Raw genomic sequence first — 20,762 nt, 5'->3', positions numbered from 1 at the left:
GATACAGATGAATAATTCCTGGACTAAATTTCATAGAATCATTACATTTTGTATTCCGGGACTGGGCTTTTATCCGTGTCCAGGAAATCGTCCCTACAAGCTAAACCTTGTATTCACTTACTGTTTTTGATTGTCAGGTGGACGTACATAGAGTTCTACAGCCGGTACAGTATACTGATGAGTCAAGAGGAGCTGGGCCTCAACCACAAGAAACTGGCCTGTAAGACAGTGCTGCAGAGGCTAATTCAGGTGAGGGTGTTAGCCGGTGTGTAGCTGGTTCAAATCCCAGTCCGACAGGGGAACATCTGGTTGGGATTGAATGAGCCGGCAATGGAAAAGTTTGTGGACTAAGCAAAACACTTAACTCCTAAACTCCTCCAGGGGTGTTGCGCTGAATTTGATGATGTTGGTGTTTATAACCAGGTTGATCTGTGGTGTTCATAACTAGGTTGATCTGTACTGATATGGGCTCTTGTCTGATGTCACCCATCTACCCTCCAGGACTCAGACCAGAACAAGTTTGGCCGGACCAAGATCTTCTTCCGAGCGGGTCAGGTGGCCTACCTGGAGAAGCTTCGATTGGACCGTCTCCGAAAGGCATGTCTGACCATCCAGAAGCACGTGAGGGGGTGGAGCCACAGGAGGAAGTTCCTTCGCATGAGGGAGGCGGCTATCGTCCTCCAACAGTACGTCCGTGGACAGCGGCAGATATGGTGAGTGGGAATGTACATCTATTACGGCAGGCAGGTACTACTACAGCAGACCGGTACTATTACAGCAGACAGGTGCTACTACAGCAGGTACTACTACAGCAGGTACTACTACAGCAGATTCTATTACAGCAGACAGGTACTATTACAGCAGACAGGTACTACTACAGCAGACAGGTACTACTACAGCAGGTACTACTACAGCAGACAGGTACTACTACAGCAGAAACTATTACAGCAGACAGGTACTACTACAACAGAAAGGTACTACTACAGCAGGTACTACTACAACAGGTACTACTACAGCAGATAGGTACTACTACAGCAGGTACTACTACAGCAGACAGGTACTACTACAGCAGGTACTATTACAGCAGACAGGTACTACTACAACAGACAGGTACTACTAAAGCAGGTACTACTACAACAGACAGGTACTACTACAGCAGATAGGTACTACTACAGCAGGTACTACTACAGCAGACAGGTACTACTACAGCAGGTACTATTACAGCAGACAGGTACAACTACAACAGACAGGTACTACTACAGCAGGTACTATTACAGCAGACAGGTACTATTACAGCAGACAGGTACAACTACAACAGACAGGTACAACTACAGCAGGTACTAATACAGCAGGTATTACTACAGCAGGTACTAATACAGCAGACAGGTATTACTACAGCAGGTTCTACTACAGCAGACAGGTACTAATACAGCAGGTACTACTACAGCAGACAGGTACAACTACAGCAGGTATTACTACAGCAGGTTCTACTACAGCAGACAGGTACAACTACAACAGACAGGTACTACTACAGCAGGTACTATTACAGCAGACAGGTACTATTACAGCAGACAGGTACAACTACAGCAGGTACTACTACAGCAGGTACTACTACAGCAGACAGGTACTAATACAGCAGGTACTACTACAGCAGACAGGTACTACTACAGCAGATAGGTACTACTACAGCAGGTACTACTACAGCAGGTACTACTACAGCAGGTACTACTACAGCAGGTACTACTACAGCAGGTACTACTACAGCAGACAGGTACTAATACAGCAGGTACTACTACAGCAGACAGGTACTACTACAGCAGATAGGTACTACTACAGCAGGTACTACTACAGCAGACAGGTACTACTACAGCAGGTACTATTACAGCAGACAGGTACAACTACAACAGACAGGTACTACTACAGCAGGTACTATTACAGCAGACAGGTACTATTACAGCAGACAGGTACAACTACAACAGACAGGTACAACTACAGCAGGTACTAATACAGCAGGTATTACTACAGCAGGTACTAATACAGCAGACAGGTATTACTACAGCAGGTTCTACTACAGCAGACAGGTACTAATACAGCAGGTACTACTACAGCAGACAGGTACAACTACAGCAGGTATTACTACAGCAGGTTCTACTACAGCAGACAAGTACTACTACAACAGGTACTACTACATCAGGTACTACTACAGCAGACAGGTACTAATACAGCAGGTACTACTACAGCAGACAGGTACAACTACAGCAGGTATTACTACAGCAGGTTCTACTACAGCAGACAGGTACTACTACAGCAGGTACTACTACAGCAGGTACTACTACAGCAGACAGGTACTACTACAGCAGGTATTACTACAGCAGGTACTACTACAGCAGACAGGTACTACTACAACAGGTACTACTACAGCAGGTACTACTACGACAGGCACTACTACAACAGGTACTAATACAACAGGGACTACTACAGCAGACATGTACTACTACAGCAGACATGTACTACTACAGCAGACATGTACTACTACAGCAGGTACTACTACAGCAAACAGGTACTACTACAGCAGGTACTACTACTACAGGTACTTCTACAACAGGCACTACTACTACAGCAGGTACTACTACAACAGGTACTACTACAGCAGGTACTACTACAGCAGGTACTACTACAGCAGACAGGTACTACTACAACAGGTACTACTACAGCAGGTACTACTACAGCAGACAGGTACTACTACAACAGGTACTACTACAGCAGGTACTACTACAGCAGGTGGTACTACTACATCAGGTACTACTACAGCAGGTACTACTACAGCAGGTACTACTACAGCAAACAGGGACTACTACAGCAGACAGGTACTACTACAACAGGTACTACTACAGCAGGTACTACTACAACAGGTACTACTACAGCAGGTACTACTACAGCAGGTACTACTACAGCAGACAGGTACTACTACAACAGGTACTACTACAGCAGGTACTACTACGACAGGTACTACTACGACAGGTACTACTACAGCAGGTACTACTACATCACCTTAGTTATCACATGCTGTTATGCATAGACTGTAGTTGTGGTTGTGGTTCTTTTTTTACTTTGTCTTTCCCTCCTCTTCCTCCTCTTCATCTTCCTCATCTACAGAAACAGGCCGGCTTCATATCATGCCTATAGCACTTGGGAATTTTGGGATCAGTATAGGAATGATCTCGATCGTCTCTCTGTCTCTCCAGTAAAACGGTGACGGCTGCAGCGTTGAAGCAGGGCTGGGCTGCTGTGGTCATTCAGAGGTACTGGAGAAGTTATCTGACCAGACAGATCTATAGAATGGTCCGTTTCTCCTCTATCATCATCCAAGCCTTCACTAGAGGCTGGATCGCCAGGAAACGCTACAAAAAGGTATTGTGCCTTAATCTCAAATGATTTTATATGGCTGTTTCAATCTACAAACATTTGTTAAGTGTTGTATGTGTGCGTCTGTGTATTTGTGTGTGTGTAAAACCTCTCAGATGGTGGAGGTGCAGAAAGCACTAATCTTACAGAAGTATGCCCGGGCGTGGCTCGCCAGGAGACGCTTCCAGAGCCTGCGCCGCCTGGTACACAATGTACAGCTCTCCTACAGGTGCCAGCAGCTCAGGAAGAAACTGGAAGATCAGGTAAAAATGTCGCCGACACTGGTACTGACTGAACGTCCCCTAGACCAGGGTTGTGTTCTGTAGGTACAAAAGAGGAAAATACTTTGAAAGGGTGTGAAACAAACACGGAGTCCAATCAGAAACACAAATTTCGTATTTTCATTTCAAAATGTTTTGAAACGTTTTCTCTTGAGTGCCCTTATGGACATGACCCAGTACTGACCTATGTTTGATTGATGCCCTGCTGTATGTCTCGCCAGGCCAAAGAGAACCGTGGGCTGTTGGAGAGGCTGACAGATCTGGCCGGTGCTCACGCCCAAGGTCTAGACAAGCTGCGCTGTCTGGAGGCCCAGCTGGGGAAATCAGCCACTGAGAAGGCTTCACTAGAGGAGCGAGAGAAGAAGAGCAAGGAGGATGCCACGAAGACGATAGCTCAGCTTCAAGAGGAAAAAGACAAATTAATCGTTGAAAAGCAGAACTTGGAAAAAAAGTGTGCAGATTCAGCAACAGAGATGAAAGGTAAGAGGGAGGACATGATGGCTCAGATTGTTTAGAGAGGACATGATGGCTCAGATTGTTTAGAGGAAATGATGGCTCAGATTGTTTAGAGAGGAAATGATGGCTCAGATTGTTTAGAGAGGAAATGATGGCTCAGATTGTTTAGAGAGGAAATGATGGCTCAGTTTGTTCTATCCTCTTTTTAAACCTCATAAAAGTGTGGTCTGTGGTTTAGATCAGGATTGCACTGATATACAGTATATGGTCAATCATTTTACACTGTGATTCACTTCTTTCACTTCCAGACGACTTCGATCAAATCAAGACAACTCTGATAGAAGATGTGGAACGAGTAGAAAGATTGAGGAAGTAAGAGTTGCTTCATGTACCTCTACTTTTTTCAGACTAAACCAAGCCAAGCTGTACTGTGCCTACCTGGTTACACATCCACCATAGTAGCAGGACCAGTTCTGGTCAGAACAATGTGAAGGGGACTATCTGAGCCAGTACAGTCAGCAGCAGTCCAGTGTGGTTCAGGTCCAGTCCAGTATGGTTCAGGTCCAGTCCAGTGTGGTTCAGGTCCAGTACAGTATGGTTCAGGTCAGCACCAGTACAGTATGGTTCAGGTCCAGTCCAGTGTGGTTCAGGTCCAGTACAGTATGGTTCAGATCCAGTCCAGTGTGGTTCAGGTCCAGTCTAGTGTGGTTCAGGTCAGCACCAGTCCAGTATGGTTCAGGTCCAGTACAGTATGGTTCAGGTCAGCACCAGTCCAGTGTGGTTCAGGTCCAGTACAGTATGGTTCAGGTCAGCACCAGTACAGTGTGGTTCAGGTCCAGTCTAGTATGGTTCAGGTCCAGTACAGTATGGTTCAGGTCCAGTACAGTATGGTTCAGGTCAGCACCAGTCCAGTGTGGTTCAGGTCAGCACCAGTTCAGTATGGTTCAGGTCCAGTCCAGTATGGTTCAGGTCCAGTACAGTATGGTTCAGGTCCAGTCCAGTATAGTTCAGGTCCAGTACAGTATGGTTCAGGTCAGCACCAGTCCAGTGTGGTCAGGTCCAGTCCAGTGTGGTCAGCACCAGTCCAGTGTGGTTCAGGTCCAGTCCAGTATGGTTCAGGTCAGCACCAGTCCAGTGTGGTTCAGGTCCAGTACAGTATGGTTCAGGTCCAGTACAGTATGGTTCAGGTCCAGTCCAGTGTGGTTCAGGTCAGCACCAGTACAGTGTGGTTCAGGTCCAGTCCAGTGTGGTTCAAGTCAGCACCAGTCCAGTATGGTTCAGGTCAGCACCAGTCCAGTGTGGTTCAGGTCCAGTCCAGTATGGTTCAGGTCCAGTACAGTATGGTTCAGGTCCAGTACAGTATGGCTCAGGTCAAGTCCAGTGTGGTTCAGGTCCAGTACAGTATGGTTCAGGTCAGCACCAGTCCAGTATGGTTCAGGTCAGCACCAGTCCAGTGTGGTTCAGGTCAGCACCAGTCCAGTATGGTTCAGATCAGCACCAGTCCAGTATGGTTCAGATCAGCACCAGTCCAGTATGGTTCAGGTCCAGTACAGTGTGGTTCAGGTCCAGTCCAGTATGGTTCAGGTCCAGTACAGTGTGGTTCAGGTCCAGTACAGTATGGTTGAGGTCCAGTACAGTGTAGTTCAGGTCCAGTACAGTATGGTTGAGGTTGGCACAATAGTGTGAAATGGGCACAGGATTGATCTAGTTTTGTTTCTCAGGATTGCAGAGAACAACCTTGACCTGCAGACGGAGGACCATGAGAAGGAGGTGAAGCTGCAGAAGGAGGACCATGACAAGGAGGTGGAGGTTCTGAGGGAGGAGAACAGGAGGCTGAAGGAGGAGAGAGTTGGCCTACAGAGACAGACAGAGGAGGAGGCGCAGGTCAACACTGATCTACAGGACCAGGTCATACAGCTTACCAAGCACGTCAAGGTGAGGGTTCATAGGTCATACAGCTTACCAAGCACGTCAAGGTGAGGGTTCATAGGTCATACAGCTTACCAAGCACGTCAAGGGGAGGGTTCATAGGTCATACAGCTCACCAGGCACGTCAAGGTGAGGGTTCATAGGTCATACAGCTCACCAAGCACGTTACGGTGAGGGTTCATAGGTCATACAGCTTACCAAGCACGTCAAGGTGAGGGTTCATAGGTCATACAGCTCACCAGGCACGTCAAGGTGAGGGTTCATGGGTCATACAGCTCACCAGGCACGTCAAGGTGAGGGTTCATGGGTCATACAGCTTACCAAGCATGTTAAGGTGAGGGTTCATAGGTCATACAGCTTACCAAGCATGTCACGGTGAGGGTTCAAAGGTCATACAGCTTACCAAGCATGTCAAGGTAAGGGTTCATAGGTCATACAGTTCACCAAGCACATCACGGTGAGGGTTCAAAGGTTGTCCAGCTTTACAAGTATGTCAAGGTGAGGGTTCAAAGGTCATACAGCTTGGTTCAGGTCAGCACCAGTCCAGTATGGTTCAGGTCCAGTATGGTTCAGGTCAGCACCAGTCCAGTATGGCTTCATAGGTCATACAGCTCACCAAGCACGTTACAGTAAGGGTTCAAAGGTCATACAGCTTACCAAGCACGTCAAGGTGAGGGTTCAAAGGTCATACAGCTTACCAAGCACGTCAAGGTAAGGGTAAAGGTTCAAATCAAATCAAACTTGATTTAAAGTGCATTGAGAATCGCAACACATTGACATTAAAACAATGATAAAAAAAGATAGAAATCGAAACAATCACTTATTAAAATCCCGACTAAAAGTGATTTAAAAACCTCGAATGGAGTCTGCCCCTCCTACCTGACAGGGCTGTTCCATAACTGAGGTGTTTTAATAGAGAATGCCACCCGCCTTGGTTCTGGAACCGTAAGCAGACCGGCTCCTTGGGAGCGGAGCGCCCTCACGAGCATGTCTGTCAGATAAGAAAAAGGGCATGGCCATGCAGTGCCTTAAAAGTTCATAGTAAGATATAAAAAACAGACCGATACTTTACAGACAGCCAGTGTAGTGCAGATAAAGTTGGAGTGATGTGCTCATGCCTTTGTGTTGGTTAAAATTCCAGCTGCAGTGTTTTGTACAAGATGTAGGCTTCTAGTAGTAGAGACTGAGCAGCCAAATCAAATCAAATTATATTAGTCAAATACACATTTTTAGCAGATGTTATTGCGAGTGTAGCGAAATGCTTATGTTTCTAGATTCGACAGTGCAGCAGTATTTAACAGGTAATATCTAACAATTCCACAACAAAACCAAATATCTAACAAATTCCACAACAAAAACTAATACACACAATCTAGTAAAGGAATGGGATGAGAATATATAAGTATAAAATATATATAGATGGGATAGGGCAGTGTGCAGTGTGATGGCGATTGCATCATCTGTGGACCTATTGGGGCGGTAAGCAAATTGGAGTGGGTCTAGGGTAACAGGTAGGATGGAGTTGAAATGATCCTTGACTAGTCTCTCAAAGCACTTCATGATGACAGAAGTGAGTGCTACGGGGTGATAGTCATTTAGTTCAGTTACCTTAGCTTTCTTGGGAACAGGAACAATGGTGGCCATCTTGAAGCATGTGAGAACAGCAGACTGGGATAGGGATTGATTGAATATGTCCGTAAACACACCAGCCAGCTGGTGTGCGCATGCTCTGAGGACGCGGCTGGGGATGCCGTCTGGGCCGGCAGCCTTGCGAGGGTTAACACGTTTAAATGTTTTACTCACGTCGGCCACAGAGAAGGAGAGCCCACAGTCTTTGGTAGCGGACCGTGTCGGTGGCACTGTATTGTCCTCAAAGCGCGCAAAGAAATGATTTAATTTGTCTGGGAGCAAGACGTCGATGTCTGCGACGGGGCTGGTTTTCTTTTTGTAATCCATGATTGTCTGCAGACCCTGCCACATACGTCTCATGTTTGAGCCGTTGAATTGCGACTCCACTTTGTCTCTATACTGACGCTTTGCTTGTTTGATTGCCTTACGGAGGGAACAACTACACTGTTTGTATACAGTCATGTTTCCAGTCGCCTTGCCATGATTAAATGCGGTGGTACGTGCTTTCAGTTTTGCGCGAATGCTGCCATCAATTCACGGTTTCTGGTTAAGGAAGGTTTTAATAGTCACAGTGGGTACAACATCTCCTATACACTTCCTCATAAACTCGCTCACCGAGTCAGCGTACTGTATAGGTCAATGTTATTGTCTGAGGCTACACGGAACATATCCCAGTCCACGTGATCGAATCGATCTTGAAGCGTGGAATCCGATTGGTCAGACCAGCATTGGATAGACCTTCCTGTTTTAGTTTCTGCCTATAGCAGGGGAGCAACAAGATGGAGTCATGGTCAGATTTGCCAAAAGGAGGGCAGGGGAGGGCCTTGTATGCATCACGGAAGTTAGAGTAGCAGTGGTCGAGTGTGTTACTCTCTCGTGTACTGCAATCGATATGCTGATCGAATTTAGGTAGCCTTGTTCTCAGATTAGCTCTGTTAAAATCCCCACCTACAATAAATGCAGCCTCAGGATATATGGTTTCCAGTTTGCATAAAGTCCAGTGAAGTTCCTTGATGGCCGTCTTAGTATCCGCTTGCTGGGGGATATACACGGCTGTGACGATAACCGAGGAGAGTTCTCTTGGGAGATAATATGGTCAGCATTTGATTGTGAGGAATTCTAAGTCAGGTGAACAAAAGGACTTGAGTTTGTGTATGTTGTTACAATTACACCATGAGTTGTTAATCATGAAGCATACACCCCCCGTGTAACTGGTGTCAAATGGATAGCTAGTTAGCGGGGTGTTCACTAATAGCGTTTCAATCGGTGACGTCACTTGCTCTGAGACCTTGAAGTAGTTGTTCCTCTTTCTCTGCAAGGGCCGCGGCTTTTGTTGAGCGATGGGTAACGATGCTTCGTGGGAGGCAGTTGTTGATGTGTGCAGAGGGTCCCTGGTTTGAGCCCAGGTAGGGGCGAGGAGAGGGACAGAAGCAAAGCTGTTACATTGATGCTGTTCACTAGCCATGTCTCCGTGAAACAGAGTATGTTACAATCCTGGATATCTCTTTGGAAAGCAACTCTTGCCCTAATTTCGTCGACTTTGTTAACTAGGGACTGAACGTTAGCGAGTAATATACTTGTGGGTGGTGTGTGGTTGTCAACAGTTAGGCCGGGGTCAAAGGTAACACCAAGGTTTTTAACAACCATGTTTTGGTTTAATGAGGCAACCATCAATGTTGAGAGTGAGGGCTGACCTGAAAAGCATCGTCAAGGTGAGGGTTCAAAGGTCATACAGCTCACCAAGCAGGTCAAGGTGAGGCCGCAGGGTGAAGGGTTAATGGACTGATATACACTGAAGGCATACATCTTCTTACAAATTATAGTTCTAATATTATTCAAATTATAGTTCTAATACTATTCAAATTATAGTTCTAATACTATACAAATTATAGTTCTAATACTATACTACTAACTATACTATACTACTATACTACTAATACTGGGGCGGCAGGGTAGCCTAGTGGTTAGAGCGTTGGACTAGTAACCGAAAGGTTGCAAGTTTGAATCCCTGAGCTGACAAGGTATAGTTCTAATACTATACAAATTATAGTTCTTAAGAAAAGGATCTAATACTGGTGAGCAGAGGCTTAGAATCCATTCTTATTTTGAAGATGGCCTTTTTATTTTTTTTAGGTAGCAACTGTGTTTCTCTTTCCAGGTGATACCCGAGTTACATAAAGATCTTCACAACCTCCAGACCCAGAGAGATGATCTGGGCAGGAAGATGAAGAAGCAGTCAGAACAGGCCAGAGGTAGCTTTCTATATTCTATTATAAAAACTGGGTGGTTCCAGCCCTGAATTCTGATTGGCTGACAGCCGTGGTATATCAGACCGTATACCACGGGTATGACTAAACATTTATTTTTACTACTCTAATTACGTTGGTAACCAGTTTATAATAGCAATAAGGCACCTCAAGGGGTTTGTGATATATGGCTAATATAGGGATGTATCCAGGCACTCCGCATTGCGTCATGCTTAAGAACAGCCGTGGTATATTAGCCATATACCACACCTTCTCGGGCCTTATTGCTTAAAAGATACTCTCTGTAATGTATTGTGTTATGGGTATATTTCTATTCATGCCAACAGTGTCTTTGTGTGGATTGATGAATGCTTTACAAATCCAGATTATTTTGTTGCCACTTCTCATACATGGTTGTTTGTGACTCTCTCCGTATAGCCAAGATGAGTGTGATCACAAGACAACTTCTTTGTGGCATGGTTGAAGAGGAGGTCATTTCCAGGTAGTCTAATGGCATTATGCATTTCCTAAAATTTGTGAGAAGAAAAGTTCACTTTAGCTTTAAGCGTTACACATGTTTCCATTGAAAGGTTGACCTCCGACAGTCCAGACCAGATCTATGAAGTTGGGGATTTGTTGACTGCATTTGATGGACTGCAGAAAGCTACCAGGTTTGAGACAACACCTGTACATTTACTGACTAAAGTATGCTACTTGTTTAGCTAACTAAGGCAGTGTTTCCCAACTCCAGTCCTCCAGTACCCCCAACAGCCCAACTCCAGTCCTGCAGTAACCCCAACAGCCCAACTCTAGTCCTCCAGTACCCCCAACAGCCCATCTCCAGTCCTCCAGTACCCCCAACAGCCCATCTCCAGTCCCCCAGTACCCCCCAACAGCCCAACTCTAGTCCTCCAGTACCCCCAACAGCCCAACCCTGGTCCTCCAGTACCCCCAACAGCCCAACTCCAGTCCTCCAGTACCCCCAACAGCCCAACTCCAGTCCTCCAGTACCCCCAACAGCCCAACTCCAGTCCGCCAGTAACCCCAAAAGCCCAACCCTGGTCATCCAGTACCCCCAACAGCCCAACCCTGGTCCTCCAGTACCCCCAACAGCCCAACTCCAGTCCGCCAGTAACCCCAACAGCCCAACCCTGGTTCTCCAGTACCCCCAACAGCCCAACTCTAGTCCTCCAGTACCCCCAACAGCCCAACCCTGGTCCTCCAGTACCCCCAACAGCCCAACTCCGGTCCTCCAGTACCCCCAACAGCACACATTTTTGGTGTAGCCCCCAGACAAGTAGAATCAGGTGTGCTTAGCTGGGTTCACAACAAAAATATGTTATTTTGGAGGTACTGGAGGACCTGTAGTTGGGAAACACTGAACTAAAAGATGCTGACCAATAATGGTCCTGTGTGGTTGAGTTGGTAAGAGTGTGGCGCTAGCAGTGTAACGGTTGTGGGGCTGGTAAGAGTGTGGCGCTAGCAGTGTAACGGTTGTGGGGTTGGTAAGAGTGTGGCGCTAGCAGTGTAACGGTTGTGGGGTTGGTAAGAGTGTGGCGCTAGCAGTGTAACGGTTGTGTGGTTGGTAAGAGTGTGGCGCTAGCAGTGTAACGGTTGTGGGGTTGGTAAGAGTGTGGCGCTAGCAGTGTAACGGTTGTGTGGTTGGTAAGAGTGTGGCGCTAGCAGTGTAGCGGTTGTGGGGTTGGTAAGAGTGTGGCGCTAGCAGTGTAACGGTTGTGGGGTTGGTAAGAGTGTGGCGCTAGCAGTGTAACGGTTGTGTGGTTGGTAAGAGTGTGGCGCTAGCAGTGTAACGGTTGTGGGGTTGGTAAGAGTGTGGCGCTAGCAGTGTAACGGTTGTGGGGTTGGTAAGAGTGTGGCGCTAGCAGTGTAACGGTTGCGGGGTTGGTAAGAGTGTGGCGCTAGCAGTGTAACGGTTGTGGAGTTGGTAAGAGTGTGGCTCTAGCAGTGTAACGGTTGTGTGGTTGGTAAGAGTGTGGCGCTAGCAGTGTAACGGTTGTGGAGTTGGTAAGAGTGTGGCGCTAGCAGTGTAACGGTTGTGGGGTTGGTAAGAGTATGGCGCTAGCAGTGTAACGGTTGTGGGGTTGGTAAGAGTGTGGCGCTAGCAGTGTAACGGTTTTGGGGTTGGTAAGAGTGTGGCGCTAGCAGTGTAACGGTTGTGGGTTAAATTCTCCCAAATGTACTCACTGTACTAGAAGTATCTTTGGATAAAAATGTCTGCCTAGTGTCATACATATCCTTATTATTACTGTAAGGATCCAGCTGCCTGTTTTGTGTCCGTGTGAATGACAGACCTTATTCACATTTCGGCCATGATTGTTCAAAATCCAGGCTAGTGAAATAAGGTTGATCGTTTCCTCTGCCGGACAGAGTGCTGGAGAGACACCAGCAGGAACAGAAGGAGGGTTATGACAGCCAGATGGAGGGGCTGAGGTTCAAGGTGGAACACCTGCAGAACCAAAACAATCAGCTGCAGAAACTGTTCCAGGAGAAAACGTCTGTCAACGACAGCATCAGCCAGGAGGTGGCCAGGCTCAACACTGAAAACATGGTCATACCTGAGCTGAAGAAGCAGCTGTCAGAACTACGACAACATAAACAGGAGCTGGAAGTTCAACTGGAGAAGCAGGCCAGAAAGATGACCGGTAGATACAGTACACTATACCATCACTTCAAATGTATGTAGTTCTGTCCTTGAGCTGGTCTTGTCTAATGATGTATTATGTCATTCTGTATTATGTTTCATGTTTTGTGTGGAACCCCAGGAAGAGTAGCTGCTGCTTTTGCAACAGCTAATGGGGATCCTAATAAAATACCAAAAAATACCAATACTTAGATCTAGAAGTTTGGGCTCAATCACATTGTTATTCAGTCCAATCACATTGTTATTCAGTCAATTCCAATCATTTATCTCCTTATTTTTATTAGAAGAAATGGAGGAGATTTCAAAAGAGCTTCAGATGAATGTTGAAGAGGAAGGCTCCCAAACCAGGTACAGTAGTATATCCTCAAGCCCTGAAATCATATAACAATATGTCATTTGGCAGATGCTTTTTTATCCAAAGCGACTTACATTAAAGTGAATACATACATTTTCAGTATGTTTGTGATCCCTGTAAGAATTAAATCCACAATCGTGGCATTGCTAGCACCAGGCTGTTATCAGCTTAGCCACAAACGACCACAATCAAAGCCGTCATTGATAATCTAACCAGGTACTTGACATCTAACCTCTGTGTTTGTGTTCAGGCTGTTGGAGGAGCATGCTGAGAAGGTGGAGAGGGAGAAGCAGGAGGTGGAGAGGGACAGGGAGGAGGTGGAGAGGGTGAAGGAGGACGTGGAGAGGGAGAAGGAGGAGGTGGAGAGAGAGAAGGAGGAGGTGGAGAGAGAGAAGGAGGAGGTGGAGAGGGAGAAGCAGGAGGTGGAGAGGGACAAGGAGAAGGTGGAGAGGGACAAGGAGGAGGTGGAGAGGGTGAAGGAAAACGTGGCGAGGGAGAAGGAGGAGGTGGAGAGGAAGAAGGAGGAGGTGGAGAGAGAGAAGGAGGAGGTGGAGAGGGAGAAGGAGGAGGTGGAGAGGGAGAAGGAGGAGGTGGAGAGGGTGAAGGAGGAGGTGAAGACAGAGAAAGAGGAGGTGGAGAGAGAGAAGGAGGAAATGGAGAGAGAGAAGGAGGAGGTGGAGAGAGAGAAGGAGGAGATGGAAGAGGTGCTCAGGAAACAGAAGAACATAGAGAGCGAGGCCAAGGGCAGATTCAGTCAGGAGGCATCACGACTCACTGCAGAGAACATGGTGAGAGTGTGTGTGTGTGGTGGGGGGGGGGGGGGGGGGTGCAATCGTGCGCGCCAATGTGTGTGCGTGTAATTCACTTGCAATTCACTCCTTATGATACTTAAATGTTATTCCAGGACTTTGAAGAGCAGCTCGACATGAAGGACAGGTTGATAAGGAAGCTACAAAACCAAATCAAGAGCCTTCAAACATCCGAGGAAGGTAACATGATTACAACAAGTCATCAACATTTTATCACAGTTGATTCTCAGCTCTCTACTCATTTCCTGTATTTCATTTCATGTGTTTTCCCACTCAGCCAATCAAACACCAGCGCCCACTATTACCAACAAATACCTTGGCATGTTGGAGTACAAGAGGGAGGATGAAGCCAAGCTCATTCAATACGTCATTCTGGGTACTACTGTGGTTGTTGTTGTTGTTGGAGTGCTGGCGTTTTTAACTGTTGGAGTTGACACAGTTTGTATTGCTGTCACAGGACCACACAAGACTACATGGCCTAAGAAAATAGAACTTCGATGACCAAACAACTAGCTCTCTCGATGATAGTGTGCAGCCCCCCCCCCCCTGCACCTCTCTGATTCAGAGGGGTTGGGTTAAATACGGAAGACACATTTCAGTTGAATGCATTCAGTTGTACAACTGACTAGATATCCTCCTTTCCTTTCCCAATGTTTGGCTCATATCTAAACTGGGTTATGTTCATTAGGAACCAAATGGAAGAAAGACTGAAACAGGGAGTCTGGCTAATTTTCATTTTCTGTTGCAAAACGTCTTCCGTTCTAATGTGTTCTAATGAACATGGCACTGTCCCATCCTCGTGTCAGACCTGAAGCCCAGATGAGTACTGGTTAACATGATCCCCAACATGGCTGCTCAGCTTCTCTGCATGTGTGTCCATTAAACTGGCTCATGTTTGTAACTGTCCTCTACTCTCCTGTCAGACCTGAAACCCAGAGGGGTACTGGTTAACATGATCCCCGGCATGGCTGCTCAGCTTCTCTTCATGTGTGTCCGTCACGCTGACTACCTTAACGACGGAGCCAAGCTCAAGTCTCTCATGAACGCCATCATCAGTGGGGTTAAAAAGGTCATCACGGTAAGCTGTGGCAATGTTTTGACAATCCTACTGTCTGTGCTGACATGTCGAAATCTCTACAAATACTAACTGAGTTTCTTCTTCTTGTTCTTGTTCTTGTTCTTTTTCTTCTTGTTCTTCTTGTTCTTGTTCTTCTTCTTGTTCTTCTTGTTCTTGTTTTTCTTTTTCTTCTTGTTCTTCTTCTTGTTCTTCTTCTTGTTCTTGTTCTTCTTCTTTTTCTTCTTGTTCTTGTTTTTCTTTTTCTTCTTGTTCTTCTTCTTGTTCTTGTTCTTCTTCTTTTTCTTCTTGTTCTTCTTGTTCTTCTTGTTCTTCTTGTTCTTCTTCTTCTTGTTCTTCTTCTTTTTCTTCTTGTTCTTGTTCTTGTTCTTCTTTTTGTTCTTCTTCCTCCCTTGGAGGAATGAATGACCTTGTTTATAATGACATGCTCATTCTCTCAGCGCTCACACTCTCAACATTATTGTGGTTGTTAATATTTTTGTTGTTGTTGTTATTTGTTACCTGTCTCAGGATCACCAAGAAGACTTTGAGTTGCTATCGTTCTGGCTGTCCAACACGTATCACATGCTCAGCTGCCTGAAGCAGTACAGTGGAGAAGAGGTGGGATGGTTGTTTCTAGCATCACACCATCACCATCCACAGAGATCCTTATTGTTTGTGATCGACACAGAGATTGTAATTGAGATTAAGGAGTCAATTCTATTCCACTCATTATCTTGTACAGTGTTTATATTTTAATATATATTTTTTTAGTTAATAACAAATTCTTATTTACAAATTCAGTGTATTTATTTAATTTTTTAAAATTTATTTAACTAGGCAAGTCAGTTAAGAACAAAATCTTATTTTCAACGACGGCCTACCGGGGAACAGTGGGTTAACAGCCTTGTTCAGGGGCAGAACAACATATTTTTACCTTGTCAGCTCGGGGATTGGATCTTGCAACCGTTTCGGTTACAAGTCCAACGCTCTAACCACTAGGCTACGCTGCCTCCCCTATGAAGTAAATATATAAATACAGTGAGGGAAAAAAGTATTTGATCCCCTGCTGATTTTGTACATTTGCCCACTGACAAAGAAATTATCAGTCTATAATTTTAATGGTAGGTTTATTTGAACAGTGAGAGACAGAATAACAACAAAAATATCCAGAAAAACGCATGTCAAAAATGTTATAAATTGATTTGCATTTTAATGAGGGAAATAAGTATTTGACCCCCTCTCAATCAGAAAGATTTCTGGCTCCCAGGTGTCTTTCATACAGGTAACGAGCTGAGATTAGGAGCACACTCTTAAATGGAGTGACCTAATCTCAGTTTCTTACCTGTATAAAAGACACCTGTCCACAGAAGCAATCAATCAATCAGATTCCAAACTCTCCACCATGGCCAAGACCAAAGAGCTCTCCAAGGATGTCAGGGACAAGATTGTAGACCTACACAAGGCTGGAATGGGCTACAAGACCATTGCCAAGCAGCTTGGTGAGAAGGTGACAACAGTTGGTGCGATTATTCGCAAATGGAAGAAACACAAAACAACTGTCAAACTCCCTTGGCCTAGGGCTCCATGCAAGATCTCACCTCGTGGAGTTGCAATGATCATGAGAATGGTGAGGAATCTGCCCAGAACTAAACAGGAGGATCTTGTCAATGATCTCAAGGCAGCTGGGACCATAGTCATCAAGAAAACTATTGGTAACACACTACGCCGTGAAGGACTGAAATCCTGCAGCGCCCGCAAGGTCCCCCTGCTCAAGAAAGCTCATATACATACCCGTCTGAAGTTTGCCAATGAACATCTGAATGATTCAGAGGACAACTGGGTGAACGTGTTGTGGTCAGACGAGACCAAAGTGGAGTTCTTTGGCATCAACTCAACTTGCCGTGTTTGGAGGAGGAGGAATGCTGCCTATGACCCCAAGAAACCATCCCCACCGTCAAACATGGAGGTGGAAACATTATGCTTTGGGGGTGTTTTTCTGCTAAGGGGACAGGACAACTTCACCGCATCAAAGGGACGATGGACGGGGCCATGTACCGTCAAATCTTGGGTGAAAACCTCCTTCCCTCAGCCAGGGCATTGAAAATGGGTCGTGGATGGGTATTCCAGCATGACAATGACCCAAAACACACGGCCAAGGCAACAAAGGAGTGGCTCAAGAAAAAGCACATTAAGGTCCTGGAGTGGCCTAGCCAGTCTCCAGACCTTAATCCCATAGAAAATCTGTGGAGCGAGCTGAAGGTTCGAGTTGCCAAACGTCAGCCTCGAAATCTTAATGACTTGAAGAAGATCTGCAAAGAGGAGTGGGACAAAATCCCTCCTGAGATGTGTGCAAACCTGGTGGCCAACTACAAGAAACATCTGACCTCTGTGATTGCCAACAAGGGTTTTGCCACCAAGTACTAAGTCATGTTTTGCAGAGGGGTCAAATACTTATTTCCCTCATTAAAATGCAAATCAATTTATAACATTTTTGACATGCGTTTTTCTGGATTTTTTTGTTGATATTCTGTCTCTCACTGTTCAAATAAACATACCATTAAAATTACAGACTGATCATTTCATTGTCAGTGGGCAAACGAACAAAATCAGCAGGGGATCAAATACTTTTTTCCCTCACTGTACTTATTCTTCTCCGTCTTCCCACTCTGTAACTGATGTTATTTTTGTATTTATTTGTACATTCTGTCGTAGGAGTTTATGAAACAGAACACTCCGCGTCAGAACAAGAACTGCTTGCGCAACTTTGACTTGTCTGAACACAGACAGATCTTCAGTGATCTGGCCATCCGTATCTACCACCAGTTTATATCTGTCATGGAGAAGAATCTTATACCCATGATCGGTAGGTTTCTCTCATAAGATAACATGATATACATTGATATGATGTACATTGATGTGTCGTCACTTTCCAATCCATTAAATATTTGTTTACAATAAATTATTTATATCTTCAAGATTATTATATTTAAAGGTAATAAATAAAGTGTTTCAATCATTCATCTATTCATACCTGTTCTATGTAATGAGTGTGTTTCTGCGTCTCTGTTTTCCTCCAGTTCCTGGTATGCTGGAGCATGACAGTCTCCAGGACATGTCTAGTATGACGCCTACAGGTTCCCGTAAGCGTTCCAGCAGCATCTATGAGGACCAGGAGGCCTGCACCATCTACTCTCTCCTCCAGCAGCTCAGTCTGTACCACAGCACTATGAGTCAGCACGGCATGGAGGAGGGGCTGGTTAGACAGGTAGGGGGGTGGGTGGGGGGTCAGACCGGGGGTCAGACCGGGGGTCGTGGGTCAGCAAACTGGATGTAGTCTATCACAGTGCCATCCGTTTTGTCACCAAAGCCCCATATACCACCCACCACTGCGACCTGTATGCTCTCGTCGGCTGGCCCTCGCTACATATTCGTCGCCAGACCCACTGGCTCCAGGTCATCTATAAGTCTATGCTAGGTAAAGCTCTGCCTTATCTCAGCTCACTGGTCACGATAACAACACCCACCCTTACCTCCTCACGTCATTTGCACACACTGTATATAGACATATTTTTTTTTATATTGTGTTATTGACTGTACGCTTGTTTATTCCATGTGTAACTCTGTGTTGTTGTTTTGTGTCGCACTGCTTTGCTTTATCTTGACCAGGTCGCAGTTGTAAATGAGAACTTGTTCTCAACTAGCTTACCTGGTTAAATAAAGGTGAAATAAAAAATGTTAAATAAAAATGATGGGGATGGGGTCAGACAGATGGGGGGTCAGAGGTGGGGGGGGCGGTTCAGACTAGTGGCGATGGGGTCAGACAAGTAGGGGTGGGGGGTCAGTGTGTGTGTTTTTGTGTGTGTGTGTTTGTATGTATATGTATGTGTGTATGTATATGTGTGTGTGTTTTGTGTGTGTATATATGTGTGTGTGTGTGTGTGTGTGTGTGTGTGTGTGTGTGTGTGTGTGTGTGTGTGTGTGTGTGTGTGTGTGTGTGTGTGTGTGTGTGTGTGTGTGTGTGTGTGTGTGTGTAAAGGAAAGGAGCAAACTCCCTCTTGGGATCAATTGTGGTGTTTCACAGGGATTGATTCTTGGACCTGTGTCATTTCCAGTTTATATTAAACTCATCTAACTGTGTGTATGTGTGTTGTCCAACAGGCTGTGAAACAGACCTTCTTCCTAGTGGGTGCGGACACACTCAACAACATCCTGCTACGCAAAGACATGTGCTCCTGTAGGAAGGGCATGCAGATCAGGTAGGGGACAGAATGTGTGTGTATCCGTGTATGCGCGTGTGTGTGTGTGTGTATGTTGAACAAGAAAAGAGGAAGGAAGAGAGAACCAGGGAGGAAGAGAGAACCAGGGAGGAAGAGAGAACCAGGGAGGAAGAGAGAACCAGGGAGGGAGAGAGAACCGGGGAGGGAGAGAGAACCAGGGAGGAAGAGAGAACCAGGAGAGAACCAGGGAGGAAGAGAGAACCAGGGAGGGAGAGAGAACCAGGGAGGAAGAGAGAACCAGGAGAGAACCAGGGAGGAAGAGAGAACCAGGGAGGAAGAGAGAACCAGGTGTAACACCAGTTACCTGTCTGTGTTTTCCAGGTGTAACACCAGTTACCTGTCTGTGTTTTCCAGGTGTAACACCAGTTACCTGTCTGAGTTTTCCAGGTGTAACATCAGTTACCTGTCTGTGTTTTCCAGGTGTAACACCAGTTACCTGTCTGTGTTTTCCAGGTCTAACATCAGTTACCTGTCTGTGTTTTCCAGGTCTAACATCAGTTACCTGTCTGTGTTTTCCAGGTCTAACGTCAGTTACCTGTCTGTTTTCCAGGTGTAACGTCAGTTACCTGTCTGTGTTTTCCAGGTGTAACACCAGTTACCTGTCTGTGTTTTCCAGGTGTAACATCAGTTACCTGTCTATGTTTTCCAGGTCTAACATCAGTTACCTGTCTATGTTTTCCAGGTCTAACACCAGTTACCTGTCTGTGTTTTCCAGGTGTAACACCAGTTACCTGTCTGTGTTTTCCAGGTCTAACACCAGTTACCTGTCTGTGTTTTCCAGGTGTAACACCAGTTACCTGTCTGTGTTTTCCAGGTGTAACACCAGTTACCTGTCTGTGTTTTCCAGGTGTAACACCAGTTACCTGTCTGTGTTTTCCAGGTGTAACATCAGTTACCTGTCTGTGTTTTCCAGGTGTAACACCAGTTACCTGTCTGTGTTTTCCAGGTGTAACACCAGTTACCTGTCTGTGTTTTCCAGGTGTAACATCAGTTACCTGTCTGTGTTTTCCAGGTCTAACACCAGTTACCTGTCTGTGTTTTCCAGGTGTAACACCAGTTACCTGTCTGTGTTTTCCAGGTGTAACACCAGTTACCTGTCTGTGTTTTCCAGGTGTAACACCAGTTACCTGTCTGTGTTTTCCAGGTGTAACACCAGTTACCTGTCTGTGTTTTCCAGGTGTAACACCAGTTACCTGTCTGTGTTTTCCAGGTGTAACACCAGTTACCTGTCTGTGTTTTCCAGGTGTAACACCAGTTACCTGTCTGTGTTTTCCAGGTGTAACACCAGTTACCTGTCTGTGTTTTCCAGGTGTAACACCAGTTACCTGTCTGTGTTTTCCAGGTCTAACATCAGTTACCTGTCTGTGTTTTCCAGGTCTAACATCAGTTACCTGTCTGTGTTTTCCAGGTGTAACATCAGTTACTTGTCTATGTTTTCCAGGTGTAACATCAGTTACCTGTCTGTGTTTTCCAGGTCTAACATCAGTTACCTTGAGGCGTGGCTAAAGGAGAAGGAACTAGTGCAGGGTACCATGGCTACTCTGAAGCCTCTGTCTCAGGCTGCCTGGCTGCTGCAGGTCAACAAGACCACTGATGACGACATCAAAGACATCACAGAGCATTGCTCAGAACTCAGCCCTGTACAGGTACTGAAGC

The 20,762-nt window shown here is 45.8% G+C and overlaps 1 protein-coding gene across 1 annotated transcript in view; it reads left to right on the top strand.

Moving 5' to 3' along the window:
• LOC139577965 (unconventional myosin-Vc-like) overlaps positions 1-20,762 on the top strand; it is a 37,351-nt gene that overhangs the window by 14,113 nt on the left and 2,476 nt on the right. The window contains exons 18-38 of the mRNA XM_071405086.1: positions 138-249; positions 502-713; positions 3,246-3,411; positions 3,522-3,668; positions 3,908-4,166; positions 4,451-4,514; positions 5,864-6,077; positions 9,859-9,952; positions 10,385-10,448; positions 10,537-10,617; positions 12,335-12,609; positions 12,893-12,956; positions 13,214-13,751; positions 13,868-13,952; positions 14,050-14,148; positions 14,696-14,850; positions 15,358-15,447; positions 17,542-17,692; positions 17,907-18,094; positions 18,988-19,085; positions 20,581-20,752. Of these exons, the coding sequence (XP_071261187.1) occupies positions 138-249; positions 502-713; positions 3,246-3,411; positions 3,522-3,668; positions 3,908-4,166; positions 4,451-4,514; positions 5,864-6,077; positions 9,859-9,952; positions 10,385-10,448; positions 10,537-10,617; positions 12,335-12,609; positions 12,893-12,956; positions 13,214-13,751; positions 13,868-13,952; positions 14,050-14,148; positions 14,696-14,850; positions 15,358-15,447; positions 17,542-17,692; positions 17,907-18,094; positions 18,988-19,085; positions 20,581-20,752 (3,328 nt within the window). The remainder of the gene's footprint in view (positions 1-137; positions 250-501; positions 714-3,245; positions 3,412-3,521; positions 3,669-3,907; positions 4,167-4,450; positions 4,515-5,863; positions 6,078-9,858; positions 9,953-10,384; positions 10,449-10,536; positions 10,618-12,334; positions 12,610-12,892; positions 12,957-13,213; positions 13,752-13,867; positions 13,953-14,049; positions 14,149-14,695; positions 14,851-15,357; positions 15,448-17,541; positions 17,693-17,906; positions 18,095-18,987; positions 19,086-20,580; positions 20,753-20,762) is intronic.

This window comes from Salvelinus alpinus, chromosome 6 (genome assembly GCF_045679555.1).
Source record: "Salvelinus alpinus chromosome 6, SLU_Salpinus.1, whole genome shotgun sequence".
NCBI classification, from domain to species: Eukaryota; Metazoa; Chordata; class Actinopteri; order Salmoniformes; family Salmonidae; genus Salvelinus; species Salvelinus alpinus.
This window is presented reverse-complemented; position numbering and strand designations above follow the sequence as displayed.